At 41.3% G+C, this 21,693-nt stretch overlaps 1 protein-coding gene across 2 annotated transcripts in view; it reads left to right on the top strand.

Annotated features, from left to right (window-relative positions):
- CREBRF (CREB3 regulatory factor) overlaps positions 1 to 21,693 on the top strand; it is a 41,790-nt gene that overhangs the window by 13,391 nt on the left and 6,706 nt on the right. For both annotated transcript variants that reach the window (XM_067566343.1, XM_067566345.1), the window contains exons 3-8: positions 153 to 278; positions 1,268 to 2,333; positions 17,789 to 17,983; positions 20,466 to 20,655; positions 21,144 to 21,217; positions 21,518 to 21,640. In XM_067566343.1, coding sequence (XP_067422444.1) covers positions 153 to 278; positions 1,268 to 2,333; positions 17,789 to 17,983; positions 20,466 to 20,655; positions 21,144 to 21,217; positions 21,518 to 21,640 — 1,774 coding nt within the window. The remainder of the gene's footprint in view (positions 1 to 152; positions 279 to 1,267; positions 2,334 to 17,788; positions 17,984 to 20,465; positions 20,656 to 21,143; positions 21,218 to 21,517; positions 21,641 to 21,693) is intronic.

Below are 21,693 nucleotides of genomic sequence, written 5' to 3'. Positions count from 1 at the left end.
TTAAAAAAAATTGAAGTGATCTCTTTATGGAAGCACTGAGTCTTTATCTATGTTCAGTTGAGGTAAGTGGGTGTGGGGTGTGCATATAATATATGTATATATTTATATAACTTTTGTAGCTTGCTTAACAAAATCAAACAATTTTGTTGTAGCCCAGTGTGAGCGGAATGGACCCTCCTTTTGGAGATGCCTTTCGGAGCCACACATTTTCAGAACAGACTCTGATGAGCACAGATCTCTTGGCAAATAGTTCAGATCCAGACTTCATGTATGAACTGGTAAGTTACCTCTCCCCTCCTCCTCTCCCCCCCCCCCTCTCCTCCTCCCCCCCTCCCAATTGGGTAGCACCTTCCTTTCCCATGTAAAAGAGGGGATGGTCTATAGGGAACTGTTCAGGGAAAGCCAGCTGTCTTGATTATTCAGACTTAAGTCCCCAACCACCAGCCAACCAACTGTGATGTTTCACTTACAGGAGGCTGTTAAACCTATTCATCAGCAGAGGCTTTGGTATGTCTTGTGTTCATCTCAGATTGAGTAGATAGGTATATCACTGCTGGGGAATGTTGTTTGCAGACATAAGTCCTAAGCAGTATAGTCTCATCTAGGAAAGACATTACATCTCCCAAGTTGAGGATGAGAGAGGAACAGAACAAATGTGAACAAAGATTTGCTTATGTTTGAAATAACAAATTTTTCCTGTACCAGACACAAATGGACTAGGAAAAAAGATTGCTCAGATTCATTATTTAATTGATTTGGCTAGAAGAAGGTTTTTCAGGGTCAGGATGTCTCAGATTGGTAATGGCTGGTTTGTGGAGCCCTTCTTTTCTTGGTCACTGATTATAAATCTGATCCAGGTCATTAGGGAACTAAAGTAGTTTTCATCTGATGGCTCATTTATATGTGAAATGAATTGTTGGTCTTACTCGAGTTCCTAGAGGCCAGGTGTACACACTGCACAAAAACCTGTAACACAGTTGGCTGGTACCCTTGTTGGCAGTCTCAGCAGAGAGGCCCAGAATGGGTGGAGCAAGGAAACTATGCTCCCACCTTTCCCCTAAGAAGATTCTTCAGTGCAATGCTGAGCTACACTGGCTTGTGCTGTGCCTGGTTTTGGGATAAAAAGGCTTCATGTGCCATCAGGCTGATAAATTTTCACCAGCACTGAGTGTCCAGTTTGGGTTTGGTTTTTTTTTCAGTAGACCAGGGAGCTGGAGGGGAATATTTTCCTTAAATGTGCCTTGTTAACTTGTCTTATTGTACACAGGACAGAGAAATGGACTATCAGCAGAGCTCCAGAGACAACTTCCTTTCTATGGAGGACTGCAAAGATATTGAAAACCTGGAGTCTTTTACAGACATCCTGGATAATGAAGCTGCTTTCACCTCAAACTGGGAGCAGTGGGACACATACTGTGAAGACTTAACTAAGTACACCAAACTAACCAGCTGTGACATCTGGGGAACAAAAGAAGTGGATTACCTGGGCCTTGATGATTTCTCAAGCCCATACCAGGATGAAGAGGTGATAAGTAAAACTCCAACTCTGGCCCAGCTTAATAGTGAGGACTCTCAACCTGTCTCAGATTCACTTTATTACCCTGATTCACTCTTCAGTGTAAAACAAAACTCTTTAACTTCTCTGTTACCTGGGAAAAAGATCACAAGTAGAGCAGCAGCGCCAGTGTGTGCCTCAAAGAACATTCAGGCTGAGGCACCTTTGTCAGACTATGTTCAAAAGGCAAGCAAGCCCACTTCAAGCACACAAATCATGAAGACCAATGTGTACAACAGTGAGAAGGTGAACAGTCACGTTGAATGTAAAGACTATGTTAAAAAGGCAAAAGTAAAGATCAGTTCGTTACCACAAAGCAGACCAGTGTTGAGCCAGGCACATGCAGATGCGGCAAAGGAGAACACCTGCTATTGCGGAGCTGTAGCAAAGAGACAAGAGAGGAAAGGGATAGATTCCCTTCAGAGTCCGAGTACTCCTGTTTTGCCTTTTAAAGAGACTCAGGAGCTGCTCCTCAGCACACCCCAGGAAACACCAGGGCTAGTTGTGGGGGAAAGCAGCCTTTCTGCCAGCACATCTGTCTCAGATCCTTCACAGAAGAAAGAAGAGCACAATTATTCCCTCTTTGTCACAGACAGCTTGGGTGAGCAGCCAACCAAAGGAGACCCTGAAGAGGATGAGGAGGATGAGGAAGATATTGAAGACGAGGACCACGATGAGGGGTTTGGCAGTGAGCATGAACTATCTGAAAATGATGATGAGGAAGAAGACTATGAGGAAGACAAAGATGATGACATCAGTGATACTTTCTCTGAACCAGGTCTGTTACATTTTGTGGTGTATTAGAAGCTGGGCAACTCTGTATCTGCCAAGCAAGTATTGGGGGAAATATGCTTTGGAATGCTTTATAGATATAGATGGTAACACTTTACCCTTACATAGGACTTTCCACCCAAGGATTTCAAAGGCAAACATGAAGCCTCACAGCACCCCATAAGGTAGGTATTCTCCCCATTTCACAGAGTAGTTGAATGACTTACCCAAGATCTCACACAGTCAGTGGTAAAACCAGGAAGAGAATGTAGGGTTCTTGACTCCCAGCTCATTAGACACTACTACATGTATCTATCCATACCTTTCCTGGGATGTATTCAGTCAGTAAATTGATAGTGGGATACACAAAGCCTTACAGCTCTGCAAGAGGTTGCTTCTTTTAGTCTATCCGGAGAGTTTTTATCCCCCGTCAGTTGCCTTGGTAGCACATGTGAAATGAGTTGATAGTCTATCTAGATCCTATTGAACAATTGTCCATAATACACAGATCAGTCCTATAATTGTCCCTAATTGGCCTCCTTGTTGGCAAACTCAGAGACCAAGCATTCAGTGGGATTGTGGAGACAGAACTCTTCTCTAATCTGGCAGTAGAAAACAAAGAACTAACCCTCCTCTGGAAGGTGACAATGCTGTAACTATTACTATAAAGATAAAATATATGTGAAGATGCCTATAGCTGAGGGGTTTAGTTTTATTACAGTGTGTTTACATTTTACACAGTTTTCCAGTGTCAAATAGGCATTAACAGCTTGATAATATGTAACTTTGGGAGAAAACTCAAAAGGCAGTTTAAAATTGCCACTTTCAATCAGCAGTCTGAGTCAAGCATGTTTGTAAGGAGAAGTCATGAGTAGACCTTGTATAAAACAATGTATTGGATATTCAGTATGCTCTGTGTTACTTGTACGTGTACATTACAAGTCTTTTATTAACATCTTCTAAGCTTTCCCTCTTTGTTGCTTCTGTAGGAAATCCTCTCAACTTACTTTTCTGAAGCTTTGAGTGGCTTCTGTTATGCTTTTGTTTGGTATTACTTGATTGCTGTACTGTATAACTCCTGGCTCACTGCCACATTACTAGATTTCCCATGTTTAACAATATGTAATTTTAAACATTTCCTTTTTAATTGCTGGAATTTCAGTCAGTGACATTACATTAAACTTTCAAAAGCTTTTTCCGACAAGCAGTCCCTTCCACCTTCTATTAAATACAGCTGCTCCTACATGCAGCAGCACCGTAACTAAGAAACAAAAAATCCACTTGGCTGATAAAAGCTCACTGGAACTTTAAGTAAATAATGAAGGTCATATTTACTTTGTGTGGAATGAAAGGATTAAATCACCATATATTCTAATTTTGCCATATCAGGGTTTTGTGTTGCCTTTCTTTCTCCTTTTCTGTTGCTATAAGTACTACAAGAAGAGCCTGGAAACAAGCATAGAGCATGAAGACTTAACATTCTATTATACTAAAATCAAAGGTAGAAAGTTAAATTCAGCACAGATGTGCATTTCACTGAAAGGACAAAAAACATACTGTTTTTAGTGACCCCAGCATGTATATTTTCTACTTAGATTAACCATTCCTCCCTCACCCCAACTATATTTCTGTGGGTGTGAGAAGCACTGACTAATCTGAAACGATGAGAAATCAATAATCTACATGCTCCTTCATTATCCATTGTTTAAAGGACTTCCTAAAACTGGGTAGCCAATCTCTGTTGAGCAGCAACTGTTCTGAGATCTTATCCTCCTCACCTGGTAATTGCGAAGGCACATTTTATGTGAACTGCATCTGCAGCTGAAAAGAGAGAGAATCTAATATTTAAACAAAAAATGACACTTTGGGCCAGGGATTGGTGACTCCGTCTACTTAACTACACTCTCCCTTTGCCAGTCCACCATTGAGTTGCCCTACTGTAATGGAGGCAGGAGTTTAGTTAATGTATGTTAAGAGTGTTAGGAGTCCAGACTTCAGCAAAGGTCAGTTGACATTGCATGGGATTCCAGGTGGTTATCTAGGTTCTCTCAGACTAGCTAATGGAGGACCAACTGTCTTAAAAACACAATTCCTCTCTTCCTTTTCCATTATGCAGGTAATAGAGCTAGTGCACTAATTCCTAACTTGGTATATGTACCATTGTTGGGCATTCTAGGCTCTACTTCCCTGTAATACTGAGATTTGGTGCAGCACTACTCTCTCCTTCTTCCCATCTAGTTGTATTTAGGCTGTGATACACTATGGTATAGCCAAAGCTCCATGCTAGATGAGAATGTTCAGTAGAATAAGAGGAGGCACTGGCTGGTTCATCTGAGATCTCTCTGGTAAATTGCTTAGAAAGGCTGGGAACCGCTGATTTTGCAAGATGTCAGGGTGGATTGATTTAAATCACCAACTTCAGTCATAATATAAATCAGCAAGCAGGAAACCTTTACTCTTGTTCTGCATTTGTATTCCTTAGTTATTTTTCTGAAGAAAGTTTGATTCTTATTAATTGTAGACCAACATTTTTAATGGTTACCAGCAAGGCTGGCTTTAGGGGGTAGCAATCAGGGCAATTGCCTGGGCCCCCACACCAGAGAGCGCCCTGTGAAGCTACAGAGTCACTTTGGGTAAATGTAATACAAGTATTACAGTAATTTAATCTCTAAAAGTGGACATAAGTCACACTAAAACAGAGGCTTTCAAACTGTGGCATGTGCCCTCTAGCGGTGGTGCAGAGGAACTTGGGGTGGGGGGGGGCAGCGAGCAGCAACACCAGATGGCTCTGGCTTCGGCAGCCGGGGAGGGGGCGGCCCACTCCTTAGTTTCTGCCCTGAGTTACTGAGTCTAATGCCAGACCTGGTTACCAGTTAAATATAGCCATTATATTACATTTAATAAATCGCTTGGATAACCAGAACCATATATTATACCTATACATATATGTTACCTTATATAATTGCTTAAATAAATATATTTATTCAGTATCTTAATTCTTACATTTTGTTATGTTAGAAAATAGTGAATGACAAATTTATTATTTACTAGATTAATTTTTTATTCATGTTTTGTGTCCTGCTGCATTTGGCTGGAAATAGGAATTCAACTAATTCAATTCATTCAACTAAGAATTCAACAAAAACTGCATTTATATTTTTATTATTTAAATAAAACCACTTAAAATGTGGTGGGTACATTAGAAAGATTTATGAAAACATGTTTTGATATTTCAAACTGATTTATTAAATAACAGAAGTATTATCTGTAGTTAGTGGAATGAATTGATTTTCTTGTCACTGTGTTCTTCAAGATTTTAGAACTAGTAGATCTCATTCAACTCCCAGTCAGTTTCTTGACTTTTAATGAGTTAGTCACTGAACTGAAGCTGTTGAACAAACTGAAATTAAAAAATATTCTCTCTGCACCTGCAGAAGCTAAAACTGGTGTCAAATGCTGGGTTAGCACTTCAAATTTAATTTTAAATAAGTTTATTTTTTAAATTATGATTCAAATACTTTTTTTGAAATCCATCAATTTTTATTCACCCTGCAAAGTTTCTCAAACTCCAAAATGTCTTCTCCAGAAAACCAGGTCCAGATGGATTTCTGCAGACTTCTATACCCTTTTTCAAATCCTTAAACCCTAATAATATTAGGTAGTTACAGGGAAACCAAATGGGATAGGTCATAGAGTTCTATTTAAATCCTAAACAAGAGTGTGAGGATCTTTCCTTTTCCTTACCCTGAACAGTGTGTGCTTTTTGGGATTATGGTGATGGCTCATGATGCTGTTCAGGAAAAAATTACCAGCCATGTATGTGTCTGAGTTTTTTGTTTGTGGACATTTTTGTTTTAGTTTTTTAAATCCACAATTGATGCTCAAGAAATCATGTTCTGGCTTAAACACTGACTTTGTGTGATGTTGGGTAAATCACTTAACTTATCTGTGCCTCAGTTTCTGTTATTTGGAAAATACTTCTCTAACTCAATATGGTGTTGCAAGGCTAAATCACTTAATATTTGCAAAGCTCGTGGAGACCCTCTGAGGCAGAGGTTTTCAAACTGGGGGTATGCCTCTCTAGAAGGGCATGCAGAAACGTTTGGGGAGGGGCGAGTGGTGACACCAGCCCCATGTGGCAGGGCTCGGGGAGGGAACATTACCATCACCCCCTAACTCACCTCAGTGGGCCACCCAGCCTGTGGGTCAGTGTCAACATCCACTGCAGCCACGCTGAAGTCCCCTCCCAGCACCCTCCGCACCCAGTGCTGGCTTTGCCTCCAGAGACCACCACATGCACCTTCCCACTTCCCCAACCCTGAAAACCCGAAGGGGGAGGGGCAAGTATTGTTTCTATTTTGTAACCCAAAGGGGAGTGAGGGGCTCATTTGAAAAAGTTTGAAAACCACTGCTCTGAGGAAAGATGCTTCTCTTGATTATCGCAGGTAGCTTATCAGATGCAGACTCCCTTACTTTTGCACATAGGATGTAGCAAAGAATGTATTTGGTAGGATTGATCATATTCTTAACTTTCAGTACCCATTTCAATTACTAGACTCTAACCCTAGGGCCCTTGTGTTGATAGCTGCCCCTCTGGAATGACTTGATCTAGAGGTCAAAAATCAAATAAGGTCGTTTGCTCTCTCTTCCCTTTCCTTCTCTCCCCACTGGCCCCAATACATAATCTTGTAAAGCAACACTGTTGAAAAGAATGGGTTCAACTAATTAAGAGCTAATAACCCACCTGTATACAGAATGCCCTGAATGTTTAATATCTACCCAGCCATGTTATCACATGGAGGACCTATGTTTGGTAATTTTTTTGTTCCACTTCAGTCTTGGGATGCTGTTCTAAAAGGGGGACAGCTCAGTAGTTTAAACTTCAGATTTTAAATATCCTTGGAATCATAGTTTGAATTCTGTTCTGTATTTTGATGCTCCTCTAAGCCTTTTAAGGTTTTTTGTTTTTGTATAAAGATGTATTAATTTAGCTGGAATAAAGGTGCCCAAAGAGTCCTAGGTGTTATAATCCAGTCACTTGTTCAAAATTAAACAGTGTTAAGCAAGGTTCAGGGTTTGATGTCAGTCTGCTTAGTACTATGGCAAACACACCATTAAAATCCTTTTAACCTTTTGTTAAAGATACAGAAAAAGAAGGAAAAACAGTTAAAGCATTTCATATGAAAGCTTTACTTAATACTTTACATTATAACAACATCCTTTGTTCCCTTTCCTGTTAACCATAGAGAACCTTCAAAGGAAAATAATCTTTGATTGAGAGTTTCTTAGGTGGTATCAAAGATAACTGTCCCTTTTGGAGAGAAGAGGTTAGTTGAAATGGGCTGGAGCTTTTCCTAAAAGACGAAACAAGATGAATGCACACAAGAGGGTAGAGGAAAAAACAGCAAAGATAGAAAATATAGTTGCTGTCTCTTTCGCTGATTCTCACTTGTGCTGGAAAAACACAAGCACAGCACATGGTCTTAGCCTCTCTGAACCTGGCAAATTTGTACCAGCATTGGGCTGTTTAGGGCATTGCATTTAGCTGCTTTTCTGTTCACAGATTTATAGCAGTGTTGCAAAATATGCTGTCTTGGCTGGCTAAGCCAGACTCTTATTAAACAGAAGGAAAAAGGAAAGGGATAGGAAAGAAGAAATAAAGTGGGTAAGAAAAAGAACACATTGGGGTGACACAATCTCATATCTCAGGTGGTGGTTGAGATTTCACCAGAGCCAGTAGAGATGGAGATGGTGATCTAGGTTCCTCTCTCTGGCCTGGTCTGCTCAGAACATCTCTAAGGATTAGGACTAAAAAGATCTGGGTCCTAGGAGATTGTGACACTGGCAGCTATGCTGGTGAAGCTCGCTCCTTCCCCTTCTCTTGTTTTTTAGTCAGCCAGCTTTGTGGTAACAGCTTCTCCCAAATAAGTCACTCCCCAAAAGCGAGTGATGGGTAGATCTCTTATAGGCCGTCCCCTGATTATTTCATTAACCAATTAAGCCTAATTTCTGACACACCAATTTTGGTTTACTGATTTCTGGTTCTGTTTACCAGGCATGGAGTTTGTCTACCTTAGGCCTTGTCTGAAGTACACAGTTTTGTTGACAAGTCTGCTTTTTGTCAACAAAACAATGGAAGGGTACACACTGAAATGCTCCTCCTGTCAATATAACTCCCCTGCTATGCCAACATTATAAAACTACTTCCACGAAGGGCATAGAGCTTATTGTGATGTGGTTAAAGCGATGCAGCGTCAGTGTAGATACTGCACTTGGTTATGTCTCCCTAATTGGCCTCTAGGGAGTGTCCCACAATGCCCATCATGATCATTCTGGTCAGCAGTTTGAATTCCGTTGCCCTGAAGGTTCACAGGTGTGTGCTCCTCCCTTGTTTCAAGGCCCAGGAATTTTTGAAATTCCTCTTCCTGTTTGCTCGGCATGCACAATTCACACAGCATCTTCCCAGCTGACCATGCTGGCTTTATGCAGCAGACGCTCTCCCGCGAGGAGCACAGAGGGCTGTTATATCTGCTGAGTCTATGGGGAGAAGAGGTGGTGCAGTCGCAGTTGCGCTTCATAGGAATTTCGATATCTATGACTGATTGCTAGTGGCATGCAGGAGAAGGAGCATGAGAGGGACACTTAGCAGTGCCATGCTAAAATCAAGGAGCTGAGGCAGGCAAGGGAGCAAGGGAGGCCAAACTTCGCTCCAGTGCAGTGCTAAAGATATGCCACTTCTATAAGGAATTGCACACCATCCTCAGCAGCAACCCCACTTCCACCATCAGAGCTCCATGGATACTTCGGGGGAACTGGAGGCAGTGGCCAGCAGATTCAACTGCGATGACAAAGTGGTGGATGAGAAAGTAGAGCTGGAGGACTGTGTGGAGCATGCGGCAGGGTCATCCAGTGGCATGATGAGTCGGGACCTCTTTTCTGTTCCAGAGGGATCTAGCCAGTCCCAGCACTCCGGCTCTGGTGCACAGGATGCAGGAGAGAGGCGTTCCGGTAAGTGCTCATTTTGCTTTGATACTGCATGGTGAGAGGAGATTGCGCTCTCATGAACTCTGTTATATGGAAGAGAAGGGATAAGGGACAGAAATTAACAACAGAGCCTGTCCATCTATGCAGTGTGGCCACGGTGGAAAAGTTTGTTAATGTGTACGGGGATGTCCCAGGAATCTTCCATAAAGATCTCTGGGAAACTTTCTTGTAGGTATTCTACAATCCTCTACTGTGCTGCCTTGTTTCTTCCGCCCACTGTAGGAAACTTTGCCGTGTGACCCGGCAATTATTTCTGCAGGGACCAGAGCAGCACCCAAACAAGCAGCATATGGTCCTGATCTGAAACCACGCACATGCAAGAGATGCATTCTTGCATCCTGAGTTACCCTTAGGAGTGCGATATCGGGTTCAATTACCCAAGCCTGTGGAAAAGGGTATCAATATTCAGAATAGGCTCCCTTGCTGCTTGTAGTAACGCCCTTTGCAAGTCACCCTTTGTCCCTTCTTTCCCATTCCACCTGGCCCACCCCATTCTCCCCACAAACTCATCATATTTGGGACTTGGGGGGGGAGTGTGCTGACCTGTATGCTAGCCAAGGAACAGTGAGGAAGAGGTGTGTGTAACTTTTTTGTGATTCATGGCTGGAAGCACACTCACAATACTGTCTCTGTTCATTGTTTCGTTGGCTTCTGCAGATGTGCCCTTGAGGACCCACTCCTCAACACTGGTGGCGCGCCTCCATCAGATAAGGTGGCGAACCAGGAGGAGTAAGAAAAATATGTTTTGCAAAGTGCTGCAGTCAACAGATGCAGCACCTAACGAAACAAGAGTGTGGAGGGAGACAATTAATGAAAGACTGAGGCTGAAGAGCCTGGAAAGGACACAGGGGCAGAAGTCGGATGATAAAGCACCTGGAGGGCCAGACAGAGATGATGAAGTCCCTCATTACCCAGTAGTCTGAGCACATTCATGCAGCCACTACAGAACTCCAGTCCATGCCCTCCCAAAACTCTCCCACTGCATCTTCGCGTGTTCCTGGTCCCTCATAGTACCCTGTGCACTCCACGTCTAGGGACTGGTTTCCCAATGAAAGTGGGAGTTAAACTCAGCTGTCAGAACCATAATCATGAGACTGTTACTCATTGTCATGTCCCCTCTTTGATCAAAAATGTGTGTTGTCCTTTTAATAAACTTGAAAGTTTGAAATAAAATGTGTCTTTTTGTGACATACATACATTGCTCATTGCTACTGTTGACACACCGTGGATATAAGCAGGAATATCTGCAGTTAATGCACAGGAGGCAGGCACTACAGGGTCATTAAAGGCGGCAAGTAAACATTGCCTGGCTGAATGCATCACATAAAGACAAAACATTACTGGGAATCATTGTCAAAATGCTCCTTCAAAGCCTCCCTGATTCAAATAGCCTCCTGCTGTGACCCAATTGCCTTTGTATCTGGCTGCTCAAAATCAGCAGCCAGCTGACCAGTCTCAGCAGTCCATCTCTGGGGAAACATTTCCCCCTTTGCTTCACAAATATTATGCAGAGTACAGCAGGCCACAGTGACCAAGGGAATACTTTCCTCACTGAGGTCTAATCAGCAAAAAAGATAGCATAAGCACCCCTTTAATTGATAAAAGGCACGTTCAATGGTCATTAGGCAGCTGCTGAGCCTGTTGAAGTGCTCCTTGCAGCTGTCTAGGTTCCTGTATAAGACTTCAGGAGCCAGAGGAGCAAAGTTAGGTGGGGTCTCCAAGGATCACCCATTGAAATCTTCTGATCTGAAAAGAAAGTCCCAGCATGCAGCTTTCTATACAGTCAAGTGTTCTGAAAGATGCATGCATCATGTACGTTCCCTGACCACCCCACACAGATGTCAGTGAAATGGCCCCAGTGATCCACCAGCACCTGCAAGACCATGGAGAAATAACCCTTTCGGTTGATGTACTCCATCGCAAGAAGTTCAGGGGCCAAAATTGGGGTATGTGTCCCATCCATCACCCTGCTGCAGTTAAGGAATCCCATTGCCTCAAAGCCATCAATTATTTCCTGCACAATACTGAGAGTCATAATCCTTTGTAGCAGGAGGTGATTAATGGCCCTGTACATTTGCATCATTGCAACCCCAATGGTGGACTTTCCAACTTCAAACTGATTCACGACTGACTGGTAGCAGTCTGGAGTTGCCAGCTTCCACACAGCGATTGCCACTTACTTTTCTACAGCGAGGGTAGCTCTCATTCTCATGTCTTTGTGCCACAGTGCTGGGGTGAGCTCTGCACAGAGTTCCAGGAAGGTGGATTTGTGCATCCAAAAGTTCTGCAGCTACTGCTCGTCATCCCATACATGCATCACAATATGATCCCACCACTCAGTGCTTGTTTCCCAAGCCCAGTACCAATAGTCCACCATGGCAAGCTGTTGCATGAATGCCAACAGCAATCTTGAATTACTGGTTTCCATGGCTGACTGCATGGCAGGCATCACCGATTCATTCTCTGTTTCACAGCTCGTGAAATGTTGCAGGACCAGCTGGGTTGTGTTGATAAGCTTATCACCAGACTGGTCAGCAGCTCAGGATCCTTGCTGTCAGGCAGAGATGGCGGGCATACAGTTTACAAGGGCTGTTCAAAACCGGCGTGAAACAAAATATGAAGCGCATGGAATGATGGGATGGAAAGAACTGCATCACAAGACAGCAAGCAAGTCCCCATGATGCACAGTGAGTTGTTCCCAGAGCTCCCAGCAGCAGATGGTGGCAAATTGCACAGTGGGATAGCTACCCACAATGCAACACTGTCGATGCAAGAGCAATGACTGTGGATGCACTCCACCGACACAAGAAGCATTGTGTGGATGTGTTCAAGTGATGTTATTAAAGTGACATGATCATTGACATAAAGTCAACTCTGTAGTGTAGACATGACCTTAGAAACACTATAATGGCACAGCTGCAACTGCGGGTTCTTCTGTCACTGTACTAAATCCACCTCTTTGATTAATGGCCCTAGGTTGAAGGAAGAAATCTTCTGTTGATCAGCAGTGTCGACACTAGGGTTTAGGTTGGCTTAATTACATTACACAAGGTGTGAAATTTTTCACATTCCTGAGCAATGTACTGACCTAACTTTGTAGTATAGACCAGCCCATGATTTTAACACAGTCCTTGAATTATATCAGTAGTCCTTTTTTTGTTTGGACCAATTCAGTTCTTTCTGGCTTTTATTCATTTATTTATTTATTTATTTATTTTTGCACCTATTCCCATCAGCACTTGTTATAGGTTATTGTGACATCATATGGACTTTCACTCACTTCTTACAGTTGAGCTCACAATTACAGTAAATTTGCATGCCCAATTATCATAACAGTTCCTTATATTTTATGTAGCTTAAATAAAAGTCCACCCTTCCCTCATGACAGACTGAATTAGGAATATGGTGACCATTGCTGAAGTGCTTCAGTCGTTGCTTTGGGGAAATGCTAGAGATCAGTGGAGACTGGTTCACCATGAAGGAAAATGGCTAGGTCTTCGAGTAGTGTCCCTGTGGGTGCTCCACTTGAGATGCACATGTGCCTTGATCAAAAAATGTTTTGGCACCAGTGCCTGTTCAACCTGTGCATGCATCCTATACACCCTCATATCCTGCACCTAAGATAGCGAGGTCTGCATGGGTGAACCGCCCACAGTTCCTTCTCAATCACTTCAATTTGAGATGGAGCATCTAGCATGCCTGCTTTAGTGTTGGTCAAGATTCCCTTTACAATTTAGTTTAGTTTTATTCTTCAATTTAGTGTTTAGTGTAGTTGTTTACTTATTTCTTATTTTCTAAGGGTCATTTACTTACTTACCTGTGTCCACCCACCCCTGCTCCCGGGAGGTTTTTCCCTTGGTTTGAGGAAGTATGCCAGGATCTCCAGGATGTAAGCTTTAGCTTATCTGCTGGGACTCTATCCCAGTCAGTAATGGTCATTCCCGGTCTAGTCATTGTTTGGAGAACATGCGCGTCCTGCAGAAGTACAATATTTGCTCAACCTTTATAGAACAGAGCTAGAAAGAACTGGCGGACTTAAATTAGACTTAAATTCCTTATCATGTGGCGTTCTTTGCACCCTGCCTCAGATCCAGGCCAGGATACCACCTCCCTTATACATCGGCCTCTGAGTGAGCATAGTACCCTTGCTACCTCGGCACCAAGTTCCCTCAGACCTTCAATGTAAAAGACAGCAGAATGTACTGGAGGGCCTCTAAGAAAAGAAGTTCTAGTTCTCACAAAAAGCCTGCTTCAAAAAGGTACTCTTATGATGAAATACAATCACACCAATTATTCCAAATTCACCACATTTATTGAACACCTTCTGGCAGAACATTGCAAGCAGTTCCAGGTCATCATAGCCGAAGGTCAAGTTACTGGATAGAACATCATTACAGACCTCCCAAGATGCAGCTGCCATTGCTGCTCATTCCATCTCCATGGCAGTCATCAGGCTTCCTGGCTCCGACTCTCCGGGTTCCCTAGAGGAGTCAGAAATACCATTTAGGGACCACTCCTTTGATGGATTGAAACTCTTTGCTTAGACCACTGATCCATCATTGCACACCCTGAAGAACTCCACGACTACCTTGTGATCTCTTGGATCTTACATGCCTGTAAATAAGCAAAGATTTAATAGATTACAAATGGTGCAGATATTCCGCCCCATCCAGTTTTCTGTTTTCCAAAGACCCACTGAGCCACCTAGAATAAGGCTATGGAACTAATGTATAGCCGATCACATCCTCATTTCAAACGCTTATCTTTTACAAAACACACTTCTCCCAAGAGTACAAATGGGAGTGCACTTGTAGACTCTCAATCTCATTTTTCTGACCTGGGGACTTCCAGAGGTGGACCTCTTTGCTACCATTATCAACAGAAAGTGCAAACAATTTTGCTCAAGGGAGGGATTGGGCTCTCTCTCGCTCCGTCGGAGATAGTTTCCTCATTCTATGGACAAGAGGTCTTCTTTATACGTTTTCTACAATGCTTTTGATATGGACAGCGGTAAACAAGATCACACAAGACAGAGCTAGGATCATTTTAATAGTTACAACATGGCCCAGGCAAGCCTAGTACCCTTCCTTACCTGACTCATCTTGCTGTTTGTCTAGTGATGAGGCTTCCCTCTGTTTCCCATCTTCTTTCTCAAGATGCTGGTCAAACTCTTCATCTCAACCTGAAAATTCTTAGTCTCAAGGCTTGGTTACTTGATGGTTTGTAGGAATAGAGACTTCCTTTTCTGCAGAAGTACAACAGGTATTATTAAACAGAAGGAAAAGGTGTACGCGAAATACTTATCTTCAGAAATGGAAGAGATTCCATAATTAGTGTTTCCAGCGACGTCTTTCACCTGTTCATTCTTCCTTCCCTGCTGTCCTTGACTATCTGTTAGAATTAATGTCGGGAATATCTGAGAGTTCTATTAGGTTTAATTTGGGGGCTATGACAGTCTTTCATTCCTCAGCTGAGGGATTTTCAGTGTTTGGCTGATCCCATGACACTGGGATTCATGAAGGGATTGAGATGGCAACTTCAGATAAGAGAATCCACTCTTAACAGAAGGTGTTAAGAAACCTTCTGTTTGGGCAGAACCAAATAATTTAGAAAGTCTCCCAGGCTCTCAATTGCTGACAGGTCCAAAGGGTCCACAGTCTCCTCCTGGAGGCTCTCGAGGTGGATTTCTGGTTATGTTATTTCTTGTTATGAATTTGCCAATATACACCCTCCTCCTATAGTGTGAGCCCATTCTGTAAGGTCTCTATCTACCTTTGTGGCATTAGTTAGAATCATAAAAATGTAAGGCTGGAAGGGACTTTGAGAAGTCATCAAGACCAGCCTCCTGTGCTGAGGCAGGACCAAGTAAACCTAGACCATCCTTGACAAGTGTTTGTCCAGCCTGTTTTTAAAAACTTCCAATGAGGGGGATTCCGCAACCTCCCTCAGAAGCCTATTCCAGAGCTTAACTACCCTTATCGTTAGAAAGTTTTTCCTAATATCTAACCTACATGGAGAACAACTGATCACAGTCCTCTTTATAACAGCCCTTAACATATTTGAAGACTGTTAACAGGTCCCCCTTCAGTATTTTTTTCTCAGGACTAAACATGCCCAGTTTTTTTAACTTTGCTTCACAGGTCAGGTTTTCTCAGTCTTTTATCATTTTTGTTGCTCTCCTTTGGACTCTCTTCAATTGTCCACATCTTTCCTACAGTGTGGTGCCCAGAATTGGACACAGTACTCCACCTAAGGCCTCACCAATGCTGAGTAGAGTGGGACAATTATCTCCCATGTCTTACATAGAACACACTTGTTAATATACCCCAGAATGATATTAGCCTTTTTCACAACTTTTTCACATCTATTGTTGGATTTAGGGCAAGTGCCCTTAAACACATTCCGATTATTGAGATCTGCAAGGTTCCAACTTGGACTTCGATAATATTTTTTCCAAGCATTATGCAATGCTTCATTCTTCTAGATCAGATGCTGCCTTTGGGAATGCAATCTTTTCTTCAGTGTTGGACTTTGCTCCAAAGCTCCCTCCTCCAATGAGGAGACTGCTGAGAGGTCACTTGAAATAGAATACCCATAGGGACACTACTAGAAGAAGGAGAGGTCACTCACCCTGTGCAGGAACTAGAGTTCTTTGAGGTATGTGTCCCTATAGGTGCTTGACTATCCACTCTTCTTTTCCTTGGCTTCAGAGTTTCCTATACGGGACTTTGTGGTGAAGAAAAAACTGGGGGTTGTTTGCTCATGCAGTCCTAAGTATCTTCAGTGTAGGGCACAAGGATGTGTACAGGGTGCCTGCCTGGGTCAAACGGATACTACTGCCAAAAGTCTCCAACCAGAGTTATGTGAGGCGCATGTGCCCTTGAAATGGAGCACCCATAGGAAAATACACCTTGAAGAACTCATCACTACACAAGGTGAATAACCTTTCCTTTAGAGGCAATAGGGTTTTGACAGCAATGCTTTCCCTGTATTATGATACACTGAATGGTATTATAGTTGGCTTCAAAAGGGACCAAACTTGCCAAATCATCATGGGAGTTTACCAACCCAGGCATAATATCTATATTCTTACATTTACTTTGATAGTGATGGTGGGGAAAAACCCTGATATTTAATTCACATCCTCCTGTCTTCCAAAAAGGAAAATAAGCATTAACTAACAAATACAATCCCAACTTTTGCTTACTTTCTTGGTGCATGAGAAAATTGAAGTGAGATACCTTCTCTGTGCAATAAAACCACTAACATGTTTACTTATTACATCACATTATTCCATGTCTTGTTCCAAATTATCCATTTTTGTCTCTGTAATTTGTTTTAAAGTAACGCTCAATATTTCGCTTTTCAAAAATGGGCCTGTTTAAAACTGCTGTGAAGAACTGAGTGCATAGAGACTAAAATATAACTGAAATAATCCATTACCAGCGCTATAAAATTGTGGAGTGAAAACTGTGTGTCTATTTGGTAACCTGGTGGTATAGGTATAAAACATATTTTTAAATAATATATTTCACACAAACTGCATCCTAATTTAACTCTAAAGTGTCTTATCTTTATAATGGATTATTTATCTCTTCCCTTTGGTTATTAAAGAGGTGCAGACAAGGGATCAAACTGAATGGATCTTAGCTCAAACTGTTTGGATGGGAGGTGGGGGTTGGTGACAGATAGCACTGAACAGAGGACCTCCTATACTGGAACTCTATCTCTTACATTGTTGTGACAAAGATGACTATTGCAACCTTCAGGGCATGCTGCAAGAATGATCTTTTTTCCCAAGCTTTTGAGGGTATAAATGAGACAAAGTTATTGTCCTGGACTAATTTGATGGGTTAGGATCTTGCTGTTTGTCCAGCTTGCTCTTTTAGGATGCTTTTTTGGGTTTTTTTTTAAATTTCTAGATTTCTGGATAGATTCATTTAAGAAATGAGGGAGACCTGGAATGTGTTTGAGAATTGAAGGAGAAAGTGATGAAGCAGGTACAAGAAGGCTGTCCAACACGTTGAGAGTTGTAGAGATAGCAGTTCTCATATTGTGTGGTGGTGAAATTGTGGGAAGAGGAGAGCTGGATCAACAGAGACTTCATCAGTAGTTTAAGAGGAGAGAGCGACTTTGGATGCAGTGGGGACTTTCCCCAATTCAGCATTCATTGCCCTATCACAGGTGCAGCTGCATCAATGGTTGTACATCTATTGCTGGATTTAGGGCAAATGCCCAAGTGGCATATAAGGTGGAAAAGAAAATTCATTAGATAGCACAGAGTAAGTCCATTGAGCGTTTTAACTAAAAGTCTTCTCACTTTTAGTTTCTTGAATGCTTGGTTTGGTATCTGTAGATACATTAGAATATTTTTCAATCTTGAGTTTATAAGGTGACCTGTACAATTTATTCTTTTAGGATATGAAAATGATTCGGTGGAGGACTTAAAAGAAATGACTGCAGTATCTTGCCGGAAGAGAGGCAAACGAAGATACTTTTGGGAGTATAGTGAACAACTGACACCATCACAACAAGAAAGAATGCTGAGGCCATCGGAGTGGAGTCGAGATACGTTACCAAGTAACATGTATCAGAAGAATGGACTCCATCGTGGTAAGAGTAGTTTTGCAGTACCCAGTTATCGTCTTTGACACTCTCACCTTCAGATACCTATGCTCTCTCTGACTTCACATAAGGGAGCTCTTGTTTTGCTGTATGAGGTGGAATCACTGAAACAGTGTAACTGTTACTTAACTATTTGGATTCTGTAGTGCAGTGGATCTCAACCAGGGGTACGTGTATCCCTGGGAGTATACAGAGGTCTTCGAAGCATGGGGTACATCAATTCATCTAAATATTTGCCTAGTTTTACAACAGGCTACATATAAAGCACTAGCGAAGTCAGTACAAACTAAAATTTCATACAGACAACGACTTGTTTATACTGCTCTATATACTATACACTGAAATGTAAGTACAATATTTATATTCCAATTAATTTATTTTATAATTATATGGTAAAAATGAGAAAGTAAGCATTTTTTCTGTAATAATGTGCTGTGACACTTCTGTATTTTTATGTCTGATTTTGTAAGCAAGTAGTTTTTAAGTTTGGTGAAACATGGGGATATGCAAGACAAATCAGACTCCTGAAAGGGGTACAGTAATCTGGAAAGGTTGAGAGCCACTGTTGTAGTGCATCCAGGGAAGAGGTAGTGCATATACAGTAGTAACCTTCAGTATACTTTCCCTCCAGAGTAAAGTGGATGAATTGAGAATTATAACTCCTGAAGTCCCTTAGTGGGAATACAGAGATTTTAGAACATTCGGTGCAAAACTGTTAATGTCACAAATTAGTCACAAACCTGATCTTTGCCCCTCAGTACTGGGAGGCAGATCTAATGTTGCGTGCAGTAGAGTCAACCAATACATGGTACTGAGATGCATTTTAAGTCAAATGTCAATTAAACAAAAGTCAACAAGGTAGAGGTCTCTCTTGCCTGGCTTCTCCTCGTATACTCTTTCCACCCTTGTATATGTGGCAGGTTTTTTAATAATACCTTAAGTATATTTTTGAACTTCTTTGTTACACCCTCTTTTTCCATTTGGTGAACATATATAATATTTCCCTCCTATGACTTTTTTTTTTTACAAGACAGCTTTGCTGTACTTTGAATATTGATGCTGTCAAGGACAAACAGCTTTGAAAATAGTTTGTTCTTCTGTCTTGTGCCCTCTATTGGTAGGCAGTTCCCCATCTGGTCTTGATTCTGAAGAGACATTGAGGATAATGAAAGAAACAGACTTCCTTAGTTGTGTTCTTAACATCCTCTTGCACTATTGAAATTAAAAACTTTCTCTTTGTCATTTATATTGATAGTTTATTTTTTATAAACAGAGGATTTTAAACGTTACTTGCTGTTCTGTTTGAGGTGGAAATCTTTAAATTCAATTAATGGATTTCTGTCTACTTAAATGGGGGAAAACTTATAATTTGCAAAAAATAGCAATATATCTTTATCACTAACAAATATAAGTATGTATGTGTTCTAGATTGGGATTTGCACGTCTGTTCACTTTTATCAGAAAGTCTTCAATACTTTTTTCAGAGGCACAACTTGGCAGGCTCAATCTTGCAAGCCCTTTGTATATAAATTTCTATAAATACAAATTCAAACTTTGTATATAGAACTGCTCTTTAGTCAATGAGTTCTGCATGCAGAAGGGCTTGTAGAATTGAGCACTTTGTTAGCATCCAAAAATTGCAGAACTTAATGCGTGTAAAAGGCCAGCTGATGCCTCGTGTCAAGCCATTTTAGTTATCAGTTCAGCTGAGAAATGTCTCTGGGCAAAGTGTTTGCCACATTTTTATTACTAAAGATACTTGCATGAAAATAGTATCTTTGCTTTTTTAAGTAAACTTAAGAGGGGGAATGTGCATCAGGAACAGATACTCCTAAGGAATAAAGATCCTGATTTTCATGCACTTATCCTTAGTAAAACCAAACTAAGAGAAATACAGGAGATACATGAATTGCATACATTTATAAACCTCAGTCTCTATAAAGAAATTTCCTCAAAGATATCCACAAGGAGTTGACTGAAGTGTAAATTGGTTGTGCTTAGATCAAGCTGTCTTTTATTGTAATACCAACCCTTTACTCTCACCTCATGAAGAAAGGAAGATAACAGAGTAATGGAATGTTTTATTTCTTGGTGTGTTTGGTGATCGTGTAAGTGAGATTAATGGAATGAGCTACAGTGGGAAGGTGTATGGACCCTTGCTGTTTACTTCAAGATTGGCTTGTAGCATCTACAGTTCAGGGAACATCTTACCCACTGCTGCTAGTGCATCTCAGTCCTGACCTATAGTGTGTGCTCTTCTGGTTCTAGACAGATTGTCAATAGTGCTGAATTGTGTGGTGGTCGTGTTTACATTGCAAAAGATCACAGGGACCTAACAAATTGCATCCAGGTCTCCAATGATGAAAAGATAAGCACAGCCTAGATCCCAGATGCAGTGTAAGAATATTTTTCAGACGTATGTCTCTGTATTCTAACACCCTTCAACCCAATCATCTGTGTATTCGAATAGGAAAATATGCAGTAAAGAAGTCACGGAGGACTGATGTGGAAGACCTGACTCCTAACCCCAAAAAACTTCTCCAGATTGGCAATGAACTAAGGAAACTGAATAAGGTGATTAGTGACCTGACACCAGTCAGTGAACTTCCCTTAACTGCCAGACCGAGGTCAAGAAAAGAAAAGAACAAACTAGCTTCCAGGTAAACTTTAGATGGCTTTTACCTGTGTGAATTAATCTTATTAGGATTATTCTAGACATGCTGTACAAGTGAGACCTCTTTGAATTTCTTATTTAGAGAGAGGCTGCTTCATCCTTGACAAGCATTGTAAGGTTAGTATTGCTTTAACAAAACACAAAAGAAAAAAAAAAACCAGGGCATCTGTTTCACATAGAAACAGGCAAACTAGATTCTACTTTCTTCCCATTGGAAGCAGGCCTAGCTGATCACAGGATGGCCTTCTGGGCCTGTGCCAAAAATCTAAGTTAACAAACAGGAATCTGCGATTCTACAGGCACTGGTGCCATTTAGCATTTCTTTGTGTGTACGAGTGATATCAAATACAAGCAGCGGTTATAGTGAGGATGTGGGAGCAGATAATAAGCCACAAGCTCTGGCTGCATGGATGGAAGTTAGTGATAACAAATGTTCTATAGTGATCAGAGGCATATTGACTTTCTCCACTACAGGGCTTGCAGACTAAAGAAGAAAGCCCAGTATGAAGCCAACAAAGTGAAGCTATGGGGTCTAAACACAGAATATGGTAACTAACTTTTTTTCACTTATCACAATTTTTTCTTTGTCTTAATACAAGCAGTTGTATGTTTTGTATTTTCATGTCACTTAAGTCACACCTTGAACACTTTTTTATGTAGAAAAGGGTGTTGGTATTTAACTTGTAGGTAGTGTGTAAAGATGACTTGGTTTGCATGTGATTAGTTATTTGTATTGTGGTGGTGCTATTTTAGGGCCCATTGTTGTAAGTGCAGTACATACACACAAGGAAACACAGTTCCCGTCCAAGAGAGATTACTATGTGATCCAATGTTGTCTTTTCCTGTAGATAATTTGTTGTTTGTGATCAACTCTATCAAACAAGAAATTGTTAATCGAGTGCAGAGTCCTAAAGATGACCGAGGAAACAACATGGAACAGAAACTTGATGTACTTATTAAAGATACCCTTGGTAAGGAATAAACTTAATCAACCACATATTCCAAAACTGATATGTAACAAGTG

Source organism: Emydura macquarii, unplaced genomic scaffold (assembly GCF_026122565.2).
Source record: "Emydura macquarii macquarii isolate MOO-44397 ecotype Brisbane River unplaced genomic scaffold, CSIRO-AGI_Emac_v2 contig_2768, whole genome shotgun sequence".
In the NCBI taxonomy this organism is placed as follows: domain Eukaryota; kingdom Metazoa; phylum Chordata; order Testudines; family Chelidae; genus Emydura; species Emydura macquarii.
This window is presented reverse-complemented; position numbering and strand designations above follow the sequence as displayed.